This window comes from Syzygium oleosum, unplaced genomic scaffold, assembly GCF_021117445.2.
Source record: "Syzygium oleosum isolate NSW1041296 unplaced genomic scaffold, Sole_v2.1 Sole_v2.13, whole genome shotgun sequence".
NCBI classification, from domain to species: Eukaryota; Viridiplantae; Streptophyta; class Magnoliopsida; order Myrtales; family Myrtaceae; genus Syzygium; species Syzygium oleosum.
The window spans coordinates 477,431-501,228 of record NW_026607497.1 but is presented as its reverse complement, the minus strand read 5'-3'; the positions used below and the strand labels follow the sequence as shown (position 1 = coordinate 501,228).

Below are 23,798 nucleotides of genomic sequence, written 5' to 3'. Positions count from 1 at the left end.
ACCAGACGATTACAAGAGTAGTGTTTCTCAGATGATAGACTACACTATCACGTACACTCTTCACTCAAGTAATTTTCTTTCTATAAACACAACGTGGAGAACAGTAATCACAAGTGTGTAAGATTGAAGCTCTATTCAGACTTTGGAATTCTTGATTCTGGGTCTTATATCTTGTACGACGTTTGCACTCCTTTTATACTCCTCTACTTCCAATCTATCCATTGGACAGTCTTCAGAGGATTGATCTCCAAATCAACCCGTTAGAGATTCTTCCCAAAATAGGATGCATAGCCGTTAGAAGAAGAACTATTATCTCTGAGTGATTTGATCGCCTATACAATCAAGTCAAGATTTCCGTAAGTGTAGTTCTTCGTATTTGAGGAACGATCTTATTATTACCAATTTGGATATTTTAAAATATCAATTTGATTATCCTGCATAAACTTGCCAAAAATAACACTAATTGAGTCTGACGAGTAATTTTGAGTCTGATGACAAAGTCCTTTCATCGACTAAGTTTGATGACTCAGTATTTACCTGCATCAAATAACTTAAGTGTAATTCTGGTCAGTAATAGATTATTTTGTCATTCCTCAAAACTCATTAGGGATTTTGCTCAACACAATCAACAATCTCAAATTCAATGGTCTACTCTAAATATAGTCACGCTTAATAACCCTGTCAAAGGCAACCAAGTTTACCCCCTTGATTAGGTCTCCACCTATATCTGGTTTGGCCCAGAAGGACATCTTGATAACAGTATGCATACTTACCCTCTCAATGGATTCTAATCATAATGACATGAGCATAATCCCCAATATCATTCTCCAATACCCACAAAACAAATCCATAACTCATTCACAAACCGAATCATATAACCTTTCAATACATTTCATAAAGTATTTAACAAATCAATACATATAGCTTTTGGGAATTCCCTTCACAAAGCAATTAATCAAAACATTCACAAATGATCGTTTCAAACTATTTCAAATAAGGCTTTCTAATGCCTTTTCAACCAACTAAAAATGTACTAAAAGTTCGATCAAATTTATGCAAGAAATATGCTCTTTCATAACTCATACTATATTAAATCTCTACCACTTTCAAGATATGATCTTGTAAATTCATGAAGAGATAGTACAATTCATCCGGAAAAGCCGAAAACCAACTTACAATGGTTACTCAAGCCGATGCACCCGCATTCCTATCAATTAATCAAAAAATGATATAAAAACCAAGTAATACACTACTCTAATGAACGACTTGACTAAACTATGCTTAATTGTCAATAAAACGAATTCCACACACTGACGAAGAAACTCGTTTATAACAAATGTTCAACTTTGCCCATTACGTGTATTGTCCATTATGCGTAACTCGTACATGAAACTTTAGAAATTCATTTCGATTAAATCGTACTTCAAAATCGATTTTCGTCAAATCCCATAGCTTCGCAATGCTCTAAACTATTATATATATATATTTATTTATCCATAACTCGACAACTCTTCAATCGAATCTCAGTTTAAAATTGACATAACTTCAGATTTACGACCTAACTTCAAAAATTACTTCGGTTATACGAATAATAGACTTGAATATTTACCCGGCATTGCAATTCGGAGTTGATTCGGGTTGTTGGGACATAGAAAATTTTCTCTCTTTTCCGCTTTTCCTCTCTTCACGGACGTGCTCTTTCTATTTTAATGTTTTTGTTTTGTCCGCCGCTCACGTGAATCATCTAGAGGAGGAAAGAAAGATGGGCTGAGTTTGGCTTCTAGGAGACAAGGGCTTGTACTTGTTAGGCCCATCTATTACAATATATATTTCTCGTTCATGTGACACCTAAGCCATGATCTAATCAGCTCGGGCATGCAGACAAGACCTGGACAGTTGGACCTCACTGTGACGCAGGCAATGACAATATTAAGCCGCCTCTCCCACAGTGCAACGAACAAAAAGTCTCATCATCAACGTTCTCTTTCCTTCTATATAAGTGGCACCCTGCGTTTAGCCTTATTTCACCACGAAAAGCATTCTTCAGTTCTGTTCAAATTACAAAACCTTCAGCTTGTAGTGACAATTCAATGGCAGAGGAAGTGATATTGTTGGACTTTTGGCCGAGCCTGTTCGGGATGAGGGCCAGGATTGCCCTGAGAGAGAAGGGCGTGGAGTTTGATATGAGGGAGGAGGATCTGAGCAACAAGAGCCCCCTGCTCTTGAAGATGAACCCGGTCCACAAGAAAATCCCCATCCTCATCCACGGCGGCAAGCCCGTTTGCGAGTCCCTCATCATCGTCCAGTACATCGACGAGACCTGGGGTCACGAGTCTCCTCTCCTGCCTTTGGATCCTTACGAGCGTGCCCGTGCCAGGTTCTGGGCCGACTACGTGGACAAGAAGGTAAGATAGCAACGCCTTAATATTTCGAACATTTCCTTAATAAGTATGCTTAACATCAAGGCATGAAATGACTATGCAGTTATATCCGGCGCTGCGAACGTTGCGGCCATCGACGGGGGAGGCCCAAGAGGCGGCGAAGAAGGAGTACATCGAGTGCTTGAAGGTGTTGGAGGGAGAGCTTGGGGACAAGGCTTACTTTGGCGGTAAGAGGTTCGGGTATGTGGATGTGTCGCTGATACCGTTCTATAGCTGGTTTTATGGTTTGGAGGCATTGGCCAACTTCAGCATCAAGGAGGAGTGCCCCAAGTTTGTGGCATGGGCCGAGCGTTGCATGCAGAGGGAGAGCGTGGCCAAGTCGTTGCCCGACCAGTACAAGCTCTATGAATATTTCTTGGAGCGCTTGAAGAAGCTTCAGGCACAACAAACAACTCTCTGAGTTTGACTATTGATCATCTCATCACTCTTTCGTTCCATAACCCCTCTCCTATGGAAGAGGCTAGCTCTTTTGGTACTTCTATGATTTCCTCTTTGTACTTCACAGTATTTCGGGATCAGCTAAATAACTATATACACCATCTCATGAGTACTGTTTAGTATTATGTTCTGCTTTATTTGCGCCGTGTACGTCAAATGAGCAATGGAAATCAATCAATTCGGTCGTCAATTACACGTAGTGTCGCGAGAGAATTTCTCCTCTTTCAAAATGTTTTTGATGACAAATCCTCTCCAAGAAAACAAATCTATTTAGCATACGTTGAGCATTCACTCGATGACGGGTTCTTGCTAATAAAAGATTTTTGAAAAGGAACTAGTTTTGCAGGACTCTGGAACAAGTCTTGAGTTAAATAACTGAAAGTGGATGCCATTCAGTTCCTAAGCACCTCATTGCACAGTCCTCTGCAATTTTCTCCACAAACTTACTGCTTACTGCTGAAGATATCAATAGGAAATGTATCGCCAAAATCGACATATGGATGTTAAAAACAGTTTTAAGAGTTTATATTAGAGGTGGCCACGGTTCGGAACCGACCGGTTTCGGTTCGTGGCCAAGTGTGAACCGGAACCGTCCGGTTCCGGGCCAGTTCCTATTTTTTTCTGTTTTTTTTCTTTTCCTTTTCCTTTTCTTTTTTTTTTCTTCCTCCGCGGCCGGCCATAGCCGGGGCCGGCGCGGAGGTCGCCGGCCTCTAGGCGAGGCGGCCCTCGCCGGCGTCGGGCGAGCCGACCTCGCCCGGCGCCGGCGAGGCCGAGCCTCGCCCGATTGCGGCGAGGCCGAGCCTCGCCCGATTGCGAGCGAGGCCGAGCCTTGCCGGCGTCGGGCGAGGCCGGCCTCGCCCGGCCCGGGCGAGGCCGGCTCGCCCGACGCCGCCGAGGTCGAGCCTCGCCGATTGCGAGTGAGGCCGAGCCTCGCCTCGCCGCGTCGGGCGAGGCCGGCCTCGCCCGGCCCGGCGAGGCCGCCCTCGCCCGACGCCGGCGAGGGCCGCCCTCGCCCGACGCCGGCGAGGCCGCCTCGCCGACGCCGGCGAGGGCCGCCTCGCCCGACGCCGGCGAGGGCCGCCGCCCGACGCCGGCGAGGGCCCCCTCGCCCGACGCCGGCGACCTCCGCGCCGGCCCGGCCATGGCCGGCCGGCGGCCGCGGAGGAAGAAAAAAATTAAAATATAAATTAAAATTTTAAAAAACGAAACAAGGAAAAAGACAAAAAGAGAAAAAGGAAAAACAGAAAAGGAAAAGGAAAAGAAAAAGAAGAAAAACAGAAAAGGAAAAACAGAAATGAAAATAAAAAAAATTAAAAAAATACTATTCTTATGATAGAACATTATTCAATATAAATTGTGATTAAAATGTAAATTGTACTCAAATTTGGGGACAAAAAGACAAGAGAGAAAGAGAGGGCTTCAACTTAATAAATTATCATTAAGCACATTACAATTCGTTACAACGATCTTAAAAAAAAAGGAGTACAATATATATACCCTAAAATTATCCCAAAACCTAAGCATTCCGTGCGCAGGGGACCAGAGGTCACATATCGTCGGATTATATTTCGGTTTCCCTAAGCTCACGTGGGCGTACCCGGTATGAGAAACAAGAGTTCCCGAAATATTTGCCAACTCCAATAGTTCTTTTACCCTCAATCGTCACTACCCGTTCCTGTACCGATAGTGGTAGCGGTAGTATCTCCGTCGTTAAAGAATTCGGATTCATTATTCCGATCTATCTCTTGTTGCCGGTATTGAGCCTTCGTCCAATCAGCAACACAAGCTTGCATCTCCACTGATTCTGGATATAATCTTGAACGATGTTCGTTCAAAATATTACCTCCGGCACTAAATGCTTGTTCGACCGCAACTGTGGAACAAGGGGTTGAAAAAATCTGTTTTGCAATAAGAGAAAGGATTGGGTATTGGCTTGCGTGCCTCTTCCACCAATCCAAAATAAAAAAATCTGTACCACCTTCGGCTTCAGTAAACTCAAATAAAATGGTTAGATAACTCTCTAATTCAGAAATATTTCCTATTACTCCCTTTTGTTTTTTTTGTCTATGTAATAAAAGTTGGTACCCTCTACTAATTTTACCTATACTGTCATTTTGTATCTCCGTAGATTGAGAAGATCTAATATCACCTAAATTATATTTAGTATAAAATTCATTATATAATTCTATTACTACGTTTTTAACCTCACGTACTATGGTTGTAACATTTGTCACATCATAATGTAAACATTGATAATACGCAGGCAAAAAATCATTTAAGCCATCCAATTTGCAACGCGGATCAAAAACACAAGCAACTAAATAAATCATGGGAATTTCACTATAATAATGAAGCCATTTCATTTTCATTGCAACTATAGTATGTTGTAATTCAACATCATTTTCATATTCATCAAAAGTTCCGACAATATTAGTACACTCTACTAAAAATAAATGTGTAGTAGGATAATAAACACCAGACAAAGTATAAGTTGCATCATTAAAAACCTTTAAAAGATCTAAATTTTTTTGGCAAATATGCCACTCTTGTGGGTATAAATTAATCTCAGGTATATTATTAGAAATGAATGAACATAATAAATCTTTATATGCTAAAGATTCACTAAGCAAGTGGAAAGTAGAATTCCAACGAGTTGGAACATCTCTTGGAAATCTTTTTGGCTTTTTGCCATTATCTCTACAAAATCTACCCCATTCTTTCATTTTTTTGGGATGTTTCCATAAAAATTGAATCGCCGTTTTTATTGGTTGAAGAAAAATATCAAGAGTTTTCAAACCATCTTGTACACATAAATTTAAAACATGACAAGCACATCTAATGTGAAAAAATTTTCCGCCAAAAGCGGGTTTACAAATATTTTCTAACTCGGCAATTGAAGCGGTATTTGCTGCGGCATTATCAAAACCAATTGAAAAAATTTTGTTAAGCAAATAATATTCTTCTAAAACTTGCCTAATTAGTCTATAAATATTATTTGCCGTATGATGATCATCGAAAACTCTAAATGCAATAACTCTTTTTTGAATAGTCCACTCGTCATCTATCCAATGACATGTTATGCCCATGTAAGAATGATTTTGCCAATGTTCACTCCAAATATCACTACCTATATGCACGCATCCATTAAATTGCATAAAAAAATTTTGTAAATCATTTTTTCCATTTTTGTAAAGATCTTTAATTACTCGTTTAGTTGTATTTCTAGAAACACGTTTTGCTTGTGGAGCACATGCTTTTTGTACAAATTCATTAAAACCAAATCTTTCTCCAAAATTAAATGCTAAATGCTCAACGGAAATAAATTTGCCTAATTCTTCCTTATAAGTTTTTTCATTAAAACGAAATAAAGGGGAAGTGTTAGGATTGACGTACCCGGAAATTTGTTGTTGCCCGATATCGATTCCCGTTTCGGTTGGATGTTTGCTCATAAGATGTCATTTAAATGTTCCATATCCTTGTCCACCTGTATATTTATATATTTTTCCACAATATTTACAAATTATATCATACCTTTTTTGACCGATATCAAACCTTTCCATTTTCGTGAAGTGATTCCAAATGTCGGATGTAAATTCCCGTTCCACTTCCTTTGTTGTAGATATTTCAGCAGGAGGATGAAAACTTTCTTGCGTCGGGACGCGCTCCACATCGTGAAAAATGTTGATTTCATCATCTTGAAAATCTGCATATTCACGAGGATCAAAAGAATGATGGGATTCCGTCGCGATATTCTTACCTTTGCCAGTTGGCACGCGACTTCCACTTGCCATTTTTCGAATGGATTGAGAGAATTGAGCGGATTAATTGGGAGAATTAAGAAAGAATTGCGTGGATTGAGAAAATTGAGAGAATTTCAGAGAATTTGAGAGAATTTCGAGTATTGAGAAAATTTGAGACTTGAGAGAAGAGAATTGGAGAGAATTTGAGAGAATTGTGTGTGTATTGTGAGAATTTGAGAGAATTTATAGAAAAAAAATAGAAGAAAATTTAGAATTAAAAAAAATAAAACATAACCGTTGCAAAATTGCAACGGTTATGTGTTTTTTTTTTTTTTTATTATAAAAACGCCCGTTGGGGCGTAGCCGTTGCCCCAACGGGCCGCAGCCGCAAGGTGCTGTGGCGCAGCAGGGCCTGCACGTCTGCAGGCCCTGCTGCGGATAAATAAATTTTTTTTTTTTTTTTTGGTTGGGCCGTTGGCCCGTTCTCCTGCAGGCTGCTGCAGCGCTGCAGCATGGCCTGCACTGCAGGCTGTGCTGTAGCCTGCAGCTTTTTTTTTTTTTTTTTTTTTTTTTTTTTCGCAGAACCGGCCCGGAACCGGCGGTTCCGGGCCGGTTCAAATTTTTCTGGAACCGGAACCGGGACCGTATGCCACGGGCCGGTTCCGGTTCCGAACCGCGGGCCCGGTCAACGGGCCGGGCCCGGGTTTGACCGAGCCGGTTCTGGTCCGGTTCCGGGCCAAAACCGGCCCGTGGCCACCTCTAGTTTATATGGGGATAGAGTCGAGTTCATCCTTGTGTCCATAGGATGATAGTATGTTCTGAGGCTTTATCGGTTTCCAAAAATTTGGAAAATGTCAGCGACAAAAAAAGTCAAGGACGAGCTGATTGTGTCTAGGTACATAAACAATGAGAAATGGAAAACGAAATATATTTGTCGTTCATGGGACACCTAAGTCAAGACCGTATCAGCCCCGGGATGGAGACTAGACTTGGACCTGAGAGTGACGCGAGCAATGACGACATTGAGCCGCCTCTCCCGACAAAAAATCAGGTGGTCCGGGACCGCCAAGTCAGCGTGGTCCCGGACCGCTCATGAAGCGCCACGTGGTCCACGTGGCGCTTGTGGGACCGGCTCGCCCGGATGAAAATTTTGCACAAAAAAAATTATATTCATTATTTCTCCTTAGCCGTGCACGCTAGCCCCTCTCTCTCTCTCTTTCTCCTCTGCACGCATTTATTTCTTCTCTCTCTTCTTCTTTCTCCTTCGTTTTCGCATTGAAGAAGAAAACCCACCGCCGCTCTTTCCTCTCTCGCTTTCAAATTTATTTTGAATCTCTGCGATTTCGCTCTCAGATTTGGCTCGGCTTCCTCGTTGCTCCGGCGCTCCCTCCGTGGCGTTGTTGCTGCTCCGGCGATCTTTCGCTCTCTGCGCAGTGCCACACCGTCGAGAAAGGCGCCAGCCACAAGCAAGGTTCCCCTCTTCTCCTCTTCCCCCGCGCCTGGATTCTTCGTCGATCCATTTTTTTTGTGTGCCCGCGTTGAGCGGTTTTGATTGGTCTTTTTCTCTTACTTTTCTCTTTGTTGGTGGTGGGTTCGGTACAAAATGGGGCCCTTCTGGTTTTTTTGCCACCATTGTTACTGCAAATGAACGCAAACCCAAGCATTGATGCTCTGTTCTGAAGGGGCTGCTGGTTAATTTGCTTCGTGCTCTCGTTTGATGGTTTGAAGGGATGATGACTCCGAGCCAAGGGCAAGCGGCATTGCTGACATTCTGCTCCTGCATTAGCCTCACTAGCGTTGGCCTTGTTCTTACAGACTGTTCCGGACATTGGTAACAACTGGTTTTGGATCATTGCATCGAGCCCCTTAGCGTTAGTGAAGATTGTTTTTCCTTGAAGAGTCCGATTTATAGCGTTCCTCATTTCTGAAGAACAAAAATCATCTGTGAATATGCTGAACCCTTGATATGATATTTTGCAGTGGAGCACACTATTGGATGCGGGCATCGTGGAAGGAGCAAATTAAGGTAAAGATGATAGTGGCGGAAGATCGTTGAGCAGACGAGGAAGGAGCTTTAGCTCAGTGAGAAGGGAATGGTTTATGTAAAGGGCATATTTGAGAGATGACCAACACCCCAACACTTCTGATGGGGTGTTGGTCATCCAACGCTCGAAGCAATACTTACTGCAGGGGCATGCTATTACTAGGAAGCTTAATTCTGATGGTAAGGTGAATATAATGCAGACTCTGCACAACCTAAATGAAGATATTGAATTTTCTTGTTTGTTAAATGCCGGATTCCCAAAAAATGGTTCATTCATATAGCTCATGACTATCTAGATGAGCTGCCTCAATTTGAACAAGCCTGGAAGAAAAATGCTAGAAAGCATTTGCCTGGTTGGAGTGAGCATTTTGATGGCCATGTTGGACGGGGTGAGTATTGCTGCGAGATTTTTTTTTTCCGGCTGCATCTTTTGTGTTAATGACTAGCAAAGCATGAATGTTTCCTTACCAAAAAAAAAAAAAAAGCATGAATGTTTCAATTTCTTACTACTGTTAGAGATAGGCTGAATTCTGTGGTGAATTTGTTTTGCTGTTAAAGGCCTTAGCGTAATAATCTCAACATTTTGGTTGAACGTTTCATCACTTGTCTTGTGAGGGTGGTGTTCTTGTTTCTAATATGCGCCTTTTGTTGGTGCCAGCCACAGTCAAGCATCGCCTTTGTCGGACAAGGATCATGAAGAGAGGGCAAAAAGATTTGAATTTGTGTCTGAGCTATTACGATCCACCGTCATCGACGATAATTTATGAGTAGGTGCAGAATGGTAGATGATCTGGAGCTTACGTGACCGAGAATCCGCCCCTACAATCTTTATGGTTGGCCTGGGGTGAATGTGTTGTTTGCTGATGTATTAAAATAGGAAGCAAGGGAATAAGGTTTATAAGCTAAAATGTAATTCTTTGCTTGTCGACTTTGGTTTTGACCCGAGGAAACAATGCTGTGCATAGCTCCTGTGTGATGCTTGGACTTCTCAAAAGTAACGATATTGAAGAACTTTTATTTACGTCTATGTACCATGTATTATTCATAAGCGCATCAAAGCACTGTTGAAAAAGCAAGGAATATTGAGTGAGAATCGCCAAATTTTACTGTAGTTAGGACTTGGAAGTAATAGGAATGGAGTGGGGGTAGGATTTTCATGGCACCAGGCATCGCATCCAGGCATTGTTATACTCATTGAAGTGGAAAGATATCATCAGTCAATGATAGTCTCACCTGATGATATCTTCCACTGTTTCCAATGACCAAAATAAGACCAAATCACAGTGTATAGGAATGAGAACATTCCTTGCCACATTTAAACTTCTGACTAGGTCCGAGTCCGAATTTACTCTCTGAGAAGTGAGTTAGCCACTCCTATGCAATTGAATTAGATGGACAAGAGAGAGAAGAATCGCCTGGGAAGAAAAAGGAAGTACTATTTAGATTGATTAACCCATCTCTTCCGAAAATAGGACCCCTTCAACCAAAAAACAAATATCATTGATGTAATCACAGAAAAATGGATCCTCTTGGGACCACGAACAGTTATCATTATGGAAAAAAATCCCCCTACTTCTCATCTAAATCCCCCCAAAAAGAAGGATGGACGTGCAAAAAATGGCAGCCCACGTTTATCAATTCGTAAAGACCTAAACTTAACCAACGTAGTGGTAGTCTTGTGTACATTATGTTTTGGGTTACATCTTTGACGAAAACATCAAAACATGTTGAGCAAACTCCTCTTATCAGAATTGTCTGTCCAGTTGCCATTTTGTCTATGTGGGAATAAAAGGATGGTAGAGGGATCGTGTAGACCTCGCTCCTCCTGTGCTCAAGGCCACAAGCAGCCAATACAGTATGAGTGGAACACCTCGCTATTTCCTTAAACTCACCATGACTTGCATCAACGATTATAACGATAAGTTCACAGGCAAGGCACCTTGCGCACCAAGGAAAAAACAAATGCAATAAGCACTTGAAAGAAAGCATCATAAAGAGAACAAGCACGGGATTCTGGAGTATAAAATGTATAATAATAGGACCAAAAATCTAGTAGAACATATATATAACTCGCATACCTAAATCAATTTGTCTCAAAAGGCTTTTCGAATGGCTTTTGACCATTGATTGCAATTCCTCTTTTGCTCTACGAAAATGGCTATCTTCACTTCCTGCATAAGGAGATGCAGCCCCATCAGAACCCAGGCTGGATCGGCTGCTGGACTGATGATGCTGGTCAGGAACTATAGTTGAGCTCATCCTTACACATTCGTCCAGAAGTGCCCGGCCAGAACTACTGGGAGTTCTTCTGGACCACCATCTCAAGCACTATGCGAAATTTCACCACTGTCTACCACCTGCAAGTCGCCGGACCACCGCCCACCCTCGATTATGACTCCAGAATGGTGCGTAACATACAAAATGGAATACCAGTAAAGTGCAGTCAAGTATCATAAAAAATCAGTATTCAAGAGTCCTCGATTCATGAGGAGGCACTGGACAGGACTCTAAAAGGATAAAAAAGGCATATTGAACCACGGCGACAAAAAACGTTAGTGAAAGATCATTAAGCGAACCCGATCCCCACGCACTCGAAGCGACTCAAAATCGGACCTTGGTTCAAACATTCTGTCAAACACATGGTGCACAGTGGACGTTCGAGCAATTAAAAATTTGAACGCACACCAAGACTTGAAAGAGACCATCAAAACACACTTGTCCAGCGACATACAGCCATAACAAGTTCAAATTCAATCAACTCAGAATTAAAATTTTCCATCTTAAAAGGATTGAAGAGACCATCAAGGCGTGGAGTTCGATCAAGGCGTGGAGTTCGATCTGAGGGAGGAGGATCTGAGGAACAAGAGCCCCCTGCTCTTGAAGATGAACTCGATACACAATCAAATCCCCGTCCTCATCCACGACGGCAAGCCCGTTTGTGAGTCCCTCATCATAATCTAGTACATCGACGAGACCTGGGGTCGCGAGTCTCCTCTCCTGCCATCGGATCCTTATGAGCGTGCCCATGCCAGGTTCTGGGCTGACTACGTAGAGAAAAAGGTAAGATTTTTAGCGAGGCCTTAAATCTTTCCGACATTTCCTTATGAAGTGCGCTTAACATCAAGACACCAAATGATGGTCCAGATATTTCTGGGGGTGCGAATGGTGTGGCTGTCGACAGGGGAGGCCCAGGAGGCGGCGAAGGAGTTTGTCGAGTGCTTGAAGGTGTTGGAGGGAGAGCTAGGGGACAAGGCTTACTTTGGCGGCAAGAGGTTCGGGTATGTGGATGTGTCGCTGATACCGTTCTATAGCTGGGTCTATGGTTTGGAGACATTGGCCAACTTTAGCATCGTGGAGGGGTGCCCCAAGTTGGTGGCATGGGCCGAGCGTTGCATGCAGAGGGAGAGCGTGGCCAAGTCGTTGCCCAACCAGTACAAGCTCTATCACTTCTTCTTGGCGGTCAAGAAAAAGCTTCAGGTGCCATGACAAACAAGTCTATGAGTTTGATCGTTGCTCATTTCATCACTCTTTCGTTAATGACCCCTCTCTTTGGATGAGGCTAGCTCTTTTGTACTTACTATGATTTCCTCTTTGTACTTCAGTGTTGCTGGATCAGCTATATAACTAATACACATCATCTCACGAATTCCATTTAATTATGTTTTGTGTTATATGCACCATCACGTCAAGTAAGCAAGGAAAATCGATCAATTCCATTGTCAATTACACGTAGTAGTCTCACGAGAGAATATCTCCTCTTTCAAAATATTTTCAATAACAAATCCTCCATAAGACAACAAATCTATTTAGCACGCGTTGAGCGTTCACTCGATAAATGAATTTCACTTGGCTTACTAAGCCGCCTCCACATGGATTGCTAAAAATATGCCATGCTTCCTTATTTCTCTCTTGCGCCGCTCCTGCACAGGACACCCACGACATATTTGAGACACATACAATGAATGTCAGTTGGACTCTTATCACATGGATGTCCTCTATGAAGAAATTTAAAGCAAAGCCAACACTGGAGGAGGTCTACATGATGATGATGATGATGATGATGATGATGATGATGATGATTAAGATGCCGAGGAATTTGCATTGAAACTTGAAGAATCTCTTTCTTCTTCGGGGATCGTCACCGAAACACTCGTCAATGGGCGGTTTGTTACTTGGCCATCTAATTACGACTCCCCAACAACGCAGAGTTAAAACTTTGTGTAATGAACCAGTTGAAGACAAACTCCGAGAGCATATGATTATAAACTCGGAGGCCTCGAGATCCAGAGAAGCTTGAGAAACAGAAGAAGGCCGAATTGAGACGGAAGATGTTGCTGGCAAACCTGTAATGTACCCATGACCTTGACCAAAACCTTCCCTTCCACTAAAATAACTACCTCAGCAGGACATGAACTAGTATGCCTTACTTCTGGGCGACAGATTCACCTGGCAGTCCAATATGAAGAGAAGAAAACAGGGTCTAGCGAAAGCGGAAGCAAAGTCCTCTACTCTACGCTCATCGCCTCGTTCAGCTCCAAGACCACGCCATCCACCTTTCAAGGGTCGGAGAGAGATTTGGACACACTCTCCTTCTCCATGCACCTCTTGCCTCACGCAACGAGCTTGGGATACGCTGCTTTGATGCTGAAGTTCCCAAACGTTTCGTAGGAGTAGAACCAGCGGTAGAAGCCGATGAACGAGATGTCTAAGAAGCCGAACTTCTTGCCCCTGAAGAAAGGCTCGTCTCCGCTCTCACTTTCTATTAGTTTCAGGCTTTAAATGAATTCCTTCTTTACCGCCTCCTGTTCTTCCCCTTTTGTCACCCACACCTTCTTGATGGGGTGTATTGCTAATCGAATTAGAACGATCACGCAGAGAATAGAAAAAAAAAATTAAATGATGCACGAGTTTACCCAGGTTCACCCCCGAATAGGGTTACGTCCTGCAAAGGGATTCCACTATGATTTTTAGGGTTTACAACCACAACCTCTCATTACAATGATCTCTCATACGAGTACAATATATATAGGACTTAAATGGGCCCAAAGCCCAAATATATCAAAATCCCTTTGATCCCATAGCAAACGGGCCAGCAAACCTGATGTTGTTTCGGGGGCGCTGCCCCCGAGCCCCTGCCTACTCACCAGTGAGCGGGGCCGCCATCCGCTCACCAGGGAGCGGAACCTCCGCTCGCTGTCTGGTTAGCGAGACCCCCGTGTCGAGGGTGTTGCCCCCGAACCCCTGCATTCCGTGCATAGGGGTCACATGTCGTCATATCATACTTCGGTTTCCCTAAGCTCATGTGAGCATGCCCAGTATGAGAAACAAGGGTCCCCGAAGTATTCGCCAACTCCAACATTCTCTCACTTGGTGGATACTTCATGCAAATGAGAGCCTTTCCAACACCACTTCTCTTCAATCCAATCGCAGCAGAGCACCATTCAAACTTCGCAACCGTGACAGCTTTAGTAAGGAAGTCTGAACTATTTTTCACAATGTCGATCTTTTCAAGCCGATCCACTTTCTTCTCCACCTTCTCTCGGATAAAGTGATGTTGAATGTCGATGTGCTTTGTATGTGAATGAAATGCTGGATTCTTAGCTAAATAAATAGCCCCTTGATTGTTGCATCTCACCTCCACGGCACCTTGCTCAAAACAAAGCTCCAAGCACAACCGTCGTAGCTATATCGCTCTTTTCCGGCATGAGTAAGAGCCATGTACTCAACCTCCGTAGAAGAGAGCGCTACCACGCTTTGCCTCCTACTCATCCAACTCACCGCAGCCCCAAATAATGTGAAAACATATCCGCTAGTGGACCGTCTACTATCAATATCTCCACCCAATCTGCATCTACCTGGCCTACGATATTGGTGATGTTTCCATTCCCTGTACCTTCAAAACATAAAGAAAAATTCCAAGTTCCACGAAGATACCTGAAAACCCTTTTTATTGCATTCCAATGTTCTCTACCCGTGTTGGACATATATCGGCTCAAGACTCCCACTGCTTGGGCTATATCCGGACGCGTGCACACCATAGCGTACATCAAGCTACCCACTGCACTTGCGTACAGAACTCGGGCCATCTCTTCAGTTTCCTCATCCGTTTTAGGACACTGTTCCACATATAATTTGGTCCCTAAAGGTATGGGGGTACCAACAGGCTTGCAGTCTATCATGTTGAATTTCTTCAACATTTCTTTAATGTATTTCTCTTGCCCTAGCCGTAGCTTCCTTTCCCGCGGTCCCTCGTAATCTGCATACCCAAAATAAAATTTGCAAGCCCCAAATCTTTCATATCGAACTTCCTAGCCAACAAATTTTTCACGGATTTCACCATCTTCACGCTATTCTCGATTAAAAGCATATCATCCACGTATAGCGTGAGAATGACAAATTGATCGCCCGCCCTCTTCACATAAACGCAGTGGTCAGAATTTGAACGCACAAAATCAAGCTGGAGCATGTATATATCAAACTTCTGGTACCATATCCTCGGTGACTGTTTCAGCCCATATAGGGACTTTTTCAGTTTGCATACCAGATTCTCCTTTCCTTTTGCTTCAAAGCCTTCTGGTTGCCTCATATAAATCTCCTCCTCCAAATCCCCATGAAGGAAAGCTGTTTTTACATCCATTTGTTCCACCTCAAGATCGTATGCAGCTGCTACGGACAGAACAAACCGTATCGAGGTCAATTTCGCCACTGGAGAGAAAACCTCGTCATAGTCAATTCCCTTGATCTGAGAATACCTCTTGGCCACGAGCCTTGCCTTGTACTTCTCCACAGTCCCATCCGGTTTCAGCTTTCGCTTGAACACCCATTTGCACCAAATTGCCTTTTTATCCTTAGGCAATTTACATAAGCTCCATGTCTCGTTTTGATCAAGCGACTGCATCTCATCTATCATTGCGAGCTCCCACTGATTCGCGTCATCCATGGATCTCCCCTCTTTTACAGAACTAGGATCATCTCCGGTAATGCTTAAGGCATGAAACGTACTCAATGCACTAAGTGAGTACCGAAGTGGTTTCCGCCTTTCCTGTGTTGATCTCCTGAGGACCGGCATGCTATTAGTGTCCGGGTCTTCATCCAAATCTACATCCTCAACTTCATTAACCAAGTCCCCTTGCTCCAGATCAGAATCAGACTTTGCTGGTATATCTTGTGGAGCCATCTCCATAGTTTTAGTCTTAGGACTTTCTTCAAGCACTACCACTTTCACTTTTCTGTATGCTTGCCTGGGATTGTGTTTCACGAAAGACAACATCCCTGCTGTATACAATGATCTTTGATTTTGGATTCCACAGCTTATAGCCCTTGACCCCTTCCTTGTATCCGACGAATATGTTCTTCTCAGACTTTTTGTCAAGCTTACCTCTTTTCTCCTTGGGTACATGAACATACACGTCACACCCAAACACCCGAACATGTGACAGATTCGGCTTCTTCCCAAACACTGCCTCGTATGGTGTACGGTCCTTCACTAATGAGGTCGGTGACCGGTTCTTCAAATTACTGGCCGTGGCTACAGCTTCTGCCCAAAATTCAAGATCCAGACCTGCCCAACTCAGCATGCATCTTGCCTTTTCTATGAGTGACCGATTTAATCTTTCGGCCACCCCATTCTGTTGAGGCGCATATGGGGTCGTTTTCTGCCTCGCGATACCATTATCTACACAAAACTGCTCGAACTTGTCCGAACAGAATTCACCTCTGTTATCCGTACGAAGTATCTTGATTTTCTTGCTCAATTGATTTTCAACCAAAGCCTTAAATTCTCGAAATTTTTCGAATACATCTGATTTACTTTTAATAAAATAAATCCAACTATATCTCGAAAAATCATCTATGAACGATACACAGTACTTGGATCCTCCAATAGATGGAGTCGAAGTAGGCCCGAAAACATCACCGTGAATCAGCTCCAGAATCTCTGTTGCTCTCGTACCGGTGTGTTGGAAACTAACTCGGTTATGTTTTCCATGAAGACAGTGTTCACAGAACCCGAAACCCATAGAGCAATCTCGTACTCCCTCTACCATTTGACTCGAAGCTAAGGTAAACAAGCCCTTTTCACCAATATGCCCTAGCCTCTAATGCCACAACATGGACGTGTCATATCCATCTTCCTTTGCCTTTTCAGAGACGAACCCACCACCAACAATCACCGTTTCCCCGAGCAGCTTGTACAACGTTCCATAACGGACTCCTCGTGCAATCACAATAGAACCTCGAGTCATCTTGCACGAATTTTTATCACAGCTGAAAGTAACCCCTGAATCAGCCATTGTACCAATTGATAACAGGTTTTTACTCATCGAGGGTATGTGCATCACATTTGGAAGAGTCTTCACTGTGCCATTACTCATCCTCAGCTTCACCCTGCCACGCCCGACAATCTGAACTGCAGTATCAGCTCCGAGCACAACATCTCCACCATCATATTTCTCATATTCACAAAACCAGTGTCTATGAAGTGTCATGTGGTATGAATTACCAGTGTCGATGAACCAAATATCCTTGTCTGATTGCGCCATACATGCAGCAGCCACATACATATCTCCTGTCTCGTCCTCCTTCTTGCCCGAGGATGATTCAGCTTCTTTCTTAGAAACGGGCTTGTTTTTACAATCTCGCTTCACATGGCCCCACTTTTGACATCTCCAGCACTCTACCCTCCTCTCCCTACTCTTCGATCGTCCATGAGATTTTGATCTGGACCCTCTCCGATTTAGAGCCTTCTCTGCTGGCCTACCCCTAGCAGCTAGCGCCTCTTTACTAGAATTCACTAACCCATTTCTTCGTGTCTCCTCTGATAACAAGGCCGAACACACATTATCATACGACAATTCCTTATCCCCACCACCGATTACCACAATTAGGTTATCCCATGAATCCGGCAGTGAACAGAGTAGTGTTATCGCCTTATCATCATCCTAGAACTTAACACCGATTGATACAAGTTGACTTATCAACGTGTTAAAGTTATACAGATGTGCAGAAAACGAATCACCCTCATGCATCTGAAGATTATATAGTTTCTTCCTTAAGAACAACTTATTTACCAGCGACTTACTTTGGTACAGGAACTCCAGTTTCTGCCATAAATCCCTGGCTGTAGGTTCGTTCATCACATTCATCAGAATGGAATCTTCGAGACAAAGCCGGATCAAACCCTTTGCTTTTCAATCGATCCGATCCCAGTCCTTAATCTCCTTTGGATCTGGCTGTTTGGAAGTTGCATCCGCTTCCTTGCCAATCACGACACTAGCCGTCGCGACAACCGGCCTTTCCCTTACGATTGCTGACTAGAGATCTCGATCATAAAGTAGATCCTCCATCTTCATCTTCCACAGGTCGAACCTTGTCCCATCGAATTTTTCTATCTCAATCCGTGACCCTCCTGACATCTCAAATAAATCCTAATTCCTCGGCCTTGGCTCTTATACCAATTGATGGGGTGTATTGCTAATCGAATCAGAACGATCACGCTGAGAATAGAAGAAAAAATTAAATGATGCACGAGTTTACCCAGGTTCACCCCCAAATAAGGCTACGTCCTGGAAAAGGGATTCCACTATAATTTTTAGGGTTTACAACCACAATCACTCGTTACAATGATGTCTTATATGAGTATAACATATATAGGACTTAAATGGGTCCAAAGCCCAAGCCTATCAAAATCCCTTTGATCCCACAACAAATAGGCCAGCAAACCCGATGTTGTTTCAGGGGCTCTGCCCCCGAGCCCCCGCCCGCTCACCGGCGAGCGGGGCCGCCATCCGCTCACTAGGGAGCGGAACCCCCGCTCGCTGTCTGGTCAGTGGGACCCCCGTGTCGGGGGCGCTGCCCCCGAACCCCCGCATTCCGTGCGCAAGGGTCACATGTCGTCGGATCATACTTCGGTTTTCCTAAGTTCATGTGGGCATGCCCAGTATGAGAAACAAGGGTCCCCGAAGTATTCGCCAACTCCAACACTTCTTCCCGAGATCATAGAACTGCAAAATTGTAGATAATTATAATTTATTTCCTCACGGCGCCGGAGCGGGAAGAATCATCAGCATCATCACAAGCTGACTATTAGTATTAGCACTTCCTGCTTACATATTCATGCAACATCATCAATATCCATCACGTGTGGAATTAATTACAAGAATTCGGCTGTCCCACCATTTCTAGTCAATGTAGAGAGCCATTTTGCTTACCCTTCATATACTTAATTTCACTACATATTAAATGAAAAGCCATACAAAGACTAAATGACGGTGAATGGATGACGAAGATTTAAGCACCGAGCCATGTGCAGTTGTGAAATGTATCATGGTTGATAAATGGAGTTGAGAAAAAATCATGTGTTTTGTTTTGTAAAATCAATTGGTGATATTGATTATGGATTTGATTTCTGGTATTGGATGATGTGGGTTTGGTACTCAATATCGCTATGAACCCGATTGAGGTTTGTGTGTATGTTCATACTAGGTTAGAATATTCTTTTGGACCGAGCCACCGACAATATAGGTGGAAACCTAACTAAGTGGCGAATCTTGGTCGCTTTGTCACGGGGCATTACGCGTGATCACGGTTAGATATTTGAACGCGAGTTTGATCAATGGAGTGCCATTGACATGTGATTTGATTTTGCTCAATGGAGTGGACCATTGACATGTGATTGAGATTAGTCGATGGAATGGACCATCGATGTGTGGTTTGAAGAGATTAATCAATGGAATAGACCATTGATATGTGAGTTGTTGAGATTGATCAATGGACTGGACCATTGATTATTTGTTTTGATATTATTGATGAAAATGTTATGTTGAACTAATATATAACTCATTTTGATCTTGTAAGTTTGTTATATTCTAGATTTGGTATATACGAGCTGTGGTTGTTCAGCTCATTCCTTCCAATTTTTTTAAGGTTCTTTAGCTAGCGATGAGTATTAGGAGAGCCTTATCGACGAGGGCACTTTTGGGAGTTGGATTTTGGGTGGTTTGATGTTGCATCCTTCAGGTGGAAGAACGGCCATGCCATCCCCATTCGTGATGGCTTTGGGGTGTGACATCTTTTGCCCTGCGACAAGATCTTAGGACACTCCGCTTTGATGCTGAAGTTCCCAAACGTCTCATAGGAGTACAACCAGCAGTAGAAACTGATGAGTGACATGTCCAAGAAGCCGAACTTCTTGCCCCCGAAGAAAGGCTCGTCTCAGAGCTCGCTTTCTATCAGTTTCAGGCTTTCAATGAATTCCTTCTTTTGCCGCCTCCTGTTCTTCCCCTTTCGTCATCCACACCTTCTTCCGGAGATCATAGAACCGCAAAGTTGTAGATAATAATAGTTTATTCCTCACAGCACCGGATCAGAAAGAATCATTAGAATCATCACAAGCTGACTGTTAGCATTAGCACTTCCTGCTTCCATATTGTTCGTGCAACATCATCAACTTCCATCATGTGTGGAATTAATTACAAGAATTCGGCTGTCCAACCATTTGTAGTCAATGTAGAGAGCCATTTTGCTTACAGTTCGTATTTGTAATTTCACTGCATATTAAATGAAAAGCCATACAAAGGCTAAATGATGGTGAATTGATGATGACAATTTAAGCATGGAGCCATATGCGAGATCAGATGATCTTTTTCGACATTTGGCATGAGATTTAAATAGCTAATATCGATTGCTCCATCAGAAATCACGTAAATGTCCACAGATCGAAGAATCATTAAAAGATGTACATGACGACAAAACAGAGGAGCTAATACCTTCTTGTTGACGTAATCAGTCCAGAATCAAGCTCGGGCTCGCTCGTAAGGATCGGACGACAAGAGAGGGGCATGTTGTCTCCAGGACTCATCGATGTACTCCACAATGATGAGGGACTCGCAGTCGGGCTTGCCGTTGTGGATTAGGACGGGTATTTTCTTGTGGACCTGGTTCATCTGAAGGTGGAGCTCGCTCTTGTTCCACAAGTTCTCTTCCTTGTACTCGACCCCCATCTCAGCCAGCGCTACTCGACACCACATCCCGAACATGCTCGCCTAGGAGTCCAGGAGGGTCACTTCATCGGCCATTGCCTTCAAAGTCGTGCTTGTGACCCTTGAGAATCGAAGCAGAGAATATAGACGTGTTAAGGAGTCAACAATCTTGACTGTCGAGCAACCACTCGACACAAGAGAGATGAGTAATATTTGTAAACAAACCAAGTATTGACGCCCTCTTTCGTTTGTCAGCTTATTTCCAAGACTTTAGTCTTATCTTCGTGGAACTATAGGAAGTATTTTGTGCAAATAATGACTGGTCCATCACATTTTCGTAAAATACTAGTTTCTTACTAAATTAAATATCTGTGATCTAATTCTGAAACAATTTCCTCACTTCTTGATGGCACAGAATGCATTGGCTATACAAGATACTTTTTTAGCTAGCTAACGTGAAAATACAAACACACTCGAATTTTTATATCACTTAAACTTGTTCCTTTATCATCATGAATTTCAATCTTAATTTAACATGGATCATGTACTTTTGGTCACCAAGCCGATTTCTTTAAAAAAATAAATGGGTTACCAAATAATAGGGATATAAATACAGCCATGTAGAAAATGAGAGGGATACCAAACCGGATAGTAATGGGTTCCCATTCGTGTGGATACCAAAGGGTTATTATTAAGGGGTGTTACTATATTGGACCATTTTTTGATAGCAAGCGCAGCCAACCGGATAAGTCACATTCAGTTGATACCAGCCTACGGCGACATCTGTTGTTCTTGTTGGTGAAATCTGGAAAATAGAAGCTGAGTCGGATTGGACAAAATTTTGCTTTCTGGATATTTGCGATGCTAGTGACGGAGAAGTTGCAGTTCTATTCAATATTCATCTTGTACAATAGGCTTTTTGACCGTAGACGGTCCTCATTTTGTGGATGCTTAACAATATTTTCATTAAAATGTGGCCGGCCCCTCCCTTGAGGATATTGTTCTGCTGACCTTTCCCATCCTGAGTAAATTGTTGGTCGACTCGCCCCTCTTGTGGAAGTAGTTTCTTTTTGTTACAGTACAGTTATACTAAGATGTTGCATTTGAGGTTCTATGTGCTCGTGTAGGTGCATCCGCGAGCGTTGTACCAGTATTATTGTTTGGGATGGATGACTATTGCTGGCAAAACCCTGTGATTAGTTATTGAGGCTGCTTTATGTTTATTACAGTTTTCTTTTTTGCAAGGTAGAGTTTTGGGGGAGACTGTTCCTTGTTTGTAGGTATTTTTCTTGACCTTATTTTGTACTATTGCTGTTTTTCTATGATATACATTTCACAAGACTTTGTTTTCGATTTAATTGGTCAATCGAGTGACTTTTCTTATAGGATTGAGTAATTTTTTAAATCTCCTGTTCTCTAGTTAGCATTTTTGTTTTCATGTGGTGTTTCTTCGGAATTTTCAGAGAACTTTTCCTTCCAGTTTACTTTTTCAATGAAAACAGGACATTGCTTGGAAAAGGGGCATTTGGTAATCGATGATGGGTTCTTGCCACTGAAAGTTTTTCGAAACGGAACTAGTTTTGTAGGATTCTGGAACAAGTCTCTCGCAATTTTCTGAAAGTGGATGCCATTCAGTTCCTAAGACCTCGTTGTCCAGTCTCTCGCAATTTTCTCGGAAAATTTCCTGCTTACTGCTGAAGATATCAGTGGGAAATTTACAACCAGAATCAACATGGATGTTAAAGACAGTTAAAAGAGTTTATACAGGGATAGAGTCGAGTTCATGCTTGTGTCCATAGTATGATTACATGTTCTGGGGGAGGCTTATATGTTTCCAAAAATTTGGATAAATGTCAGCTACAAAGAAATCAAAAACTCTCCAATGCAAGAAAAGTCGTATCAATTCCAATTCAAGAACCAATGGTTGCTATGAAGAAACATTGCATTTCCGGATGAGGTGACGAGATGTTCTCTTTCGGAAGGATCACGAACTGGCATGAGAGTTAGAAAATAGGATTAAAGGAACATCGTTGATTGGCAAGGGAAGGACCATGGGTCCCAACCACCCACCACTTCTTGATTTTTCTGGGCAGCTTCTACGTCTTCATTCATCGGTTGTGGTAATCTTTAACTCTCCGATGAAATCCAGGGCAAAGTCGGTTGACATACAGTAAGTCGTGAAGTTCATCCTTTTCAACATGAAGAACTTCTATTATTTACATTTGCGCCATAAAGCCACGACTTGTTTACGGATAAGAGCTCAACTCTAAGCCATGACCTAATTAACTCTGAGCTAATAATAATATTATGTATATATCTCTGGTTCATGTGACACCTAAGCCATGACCTAATCGGCTCGGGCATGGAGACTAGACTTTGGACCTGAGAGTGATGCGAGCAATGACAATATTAAGCAGCCTCTCCCACAGTGCAACGAATAAAAGTCTCATCATCAACGTTCTCTTTCCCTCTATATAAGTAGCACCCTGCGTTTAGCCTGATTTCACCATGGAAAGCATTCTTCAGTTCTGTTTGTTAAGGAAATTTCCTAATAGATTTTGAAGTTGACAAAATTACCTACGTTAATCTTGTAAATCTGATATGTACTCTCAAGTATTTTGATCCAGGTAAATATATTCTGGAAGTAGCAACTTTAATACTTCAAGAGAACTTAATTTTTTGGACAACTCAAACTTTACGATGTTCAGATGGAAAACTTCAGACTCTACGAGTTTCAAAACGAGAAGTACAGACTTTATTAAAAAGTTACTCAGATTTCTTATCAAGCTGATGAAGAACTTCAAGCGTCACTTTTGAAAGGCTCAGACCTTACTGAAGACCTACAATGACTTAAGTTTTGAATGTAAAGCAAGAATCATAAATTCTTCAGACTCAGAATTTGTTGAGAACGAAACATAATGGCTAGTAATCTGGCGTGTATTTCATGAAAGGAAAGTTTTGATTGACTCAATCTAAGGCTAATTGAGTGACAATAAAACATTATGGCAAGTAAGAGAACGAAATCAAGAATCAACAAGTCCAAAGACTGAGCACATTGCAACTCTTTTACTTGTCTTTCCTGAGCTAAATACTGAGATTTCAAGGGACATTCTGTAAGAGTGATTATGTGAGATAGAGAGTTTTATCATTCACCGAG

General features: G+C 42.6%; 1 protein-coding gene, 3 long non-coding RNA genes and 2 pseudogenes across 4 annotated transcripts; 4 read left to right on the top strand and 2 right to left on the bottom strand.

Annotated features, from left to right (window-relative positions):
* The first annotated feature begins 2,015 nt into the window (after positions 1 to 2,015).
* Positions 2,016 to 2,988, top strand: LOC130139763 (glutathione S-transferase U19-like). The gene is made up of 2 exons (XM_056317440.1): positions 2,016 to 2,405; positions 2,485 to 2,988. Exons 1-2 carry the CDS (start codon positions 2,091 to 2,093, stop codon positions 2,839 to 2,841), a joined length of 672 nt encoding a protein of 223 aa, XP_056173415.1. The 5' UTR covers positions 2,016 to 2,090; the 3' UTR covers positions 2,842 to 2,988.
* Positions 2,989 to 7,877: 4,889 nt separating this feature from the next.
* On the top strand, positions 7,878 to 8,650 carry LOC130139769 (uncharacterized). The gene is made up of 3 exons (XR_008817865.1): positions 7,878 to 8,090; positions 8,348 to 8,490; positions 8,600 to 8,650. It is a non-coding gene; the product is annotated as an uncharacterized LOC130139769 (long non-coding RNA).
* A 21-nt stretch (positions 8,651 to 8,671) lies between these two features.
* LOC130139768 (uncharacterized) lies at positions 8,672 to 9,686 on the top strand. Its single transcript, XR_008817864.1, has 3 exons — positions 8,672 to 8,843; positions 8,960 to 9,052; positions 9,322 to 9,686. It is a non-coding gene; the product is annotated as an uncharacterized LOC130139768 (long non-coding RNA).
* Positions 9,687 to 10,141: 455 nt separating this feature from the next.
* LOC130139767 (uncharacterized) lies at positions 10,142 to 10,887 on the bottom strand. Its single transcript, XR_008817863.1, has 2 exons — positions 10,742 to 10,887; positions 10,142 to 10,602 (listed from the first exon to the last, which is right to left on the bottom strand). It is a non-coding gene; the product is annotated as an uncharacterized LOC130139767 (long non-coding RNA).
* A 599-nt stretch (positions 10,888 to 11,486) lies between these two features.
* On the top strand, positions 11,487 to 12,190 carry LOC130139764 (probable glutathione S-transferase parC; annotated as a pseudogene).
* Positions 12,191 to 13,168: 978 nt separating this feature from the next.
* LOC115666110 (glutathione S-transferase U25-like) lies at positions 13,169 to 20,737 on the bottom strand (annotated as a pseudogene).
* Positions 20,738 to 23,798: the final 3,061 nt, after the last annotated feature.

Bases quoted from the DNA above. Each gene is read 5' to 3' on its own strand.
- LOC130139763 (XM_056317440.1), top strand. From the start codon at position 2,091: ATGGCAGAGGAAGTGATATTGTTGGACTTTTGGCCGAGCCTGTTCGGG. The intron at 2,406-2,484 runs GTAAGATAGCAA...ATGACTATGCAG, and splicing joins CCGACTACGTGGACAAGAAG to TTATATCCGGCGCTGCGAAC.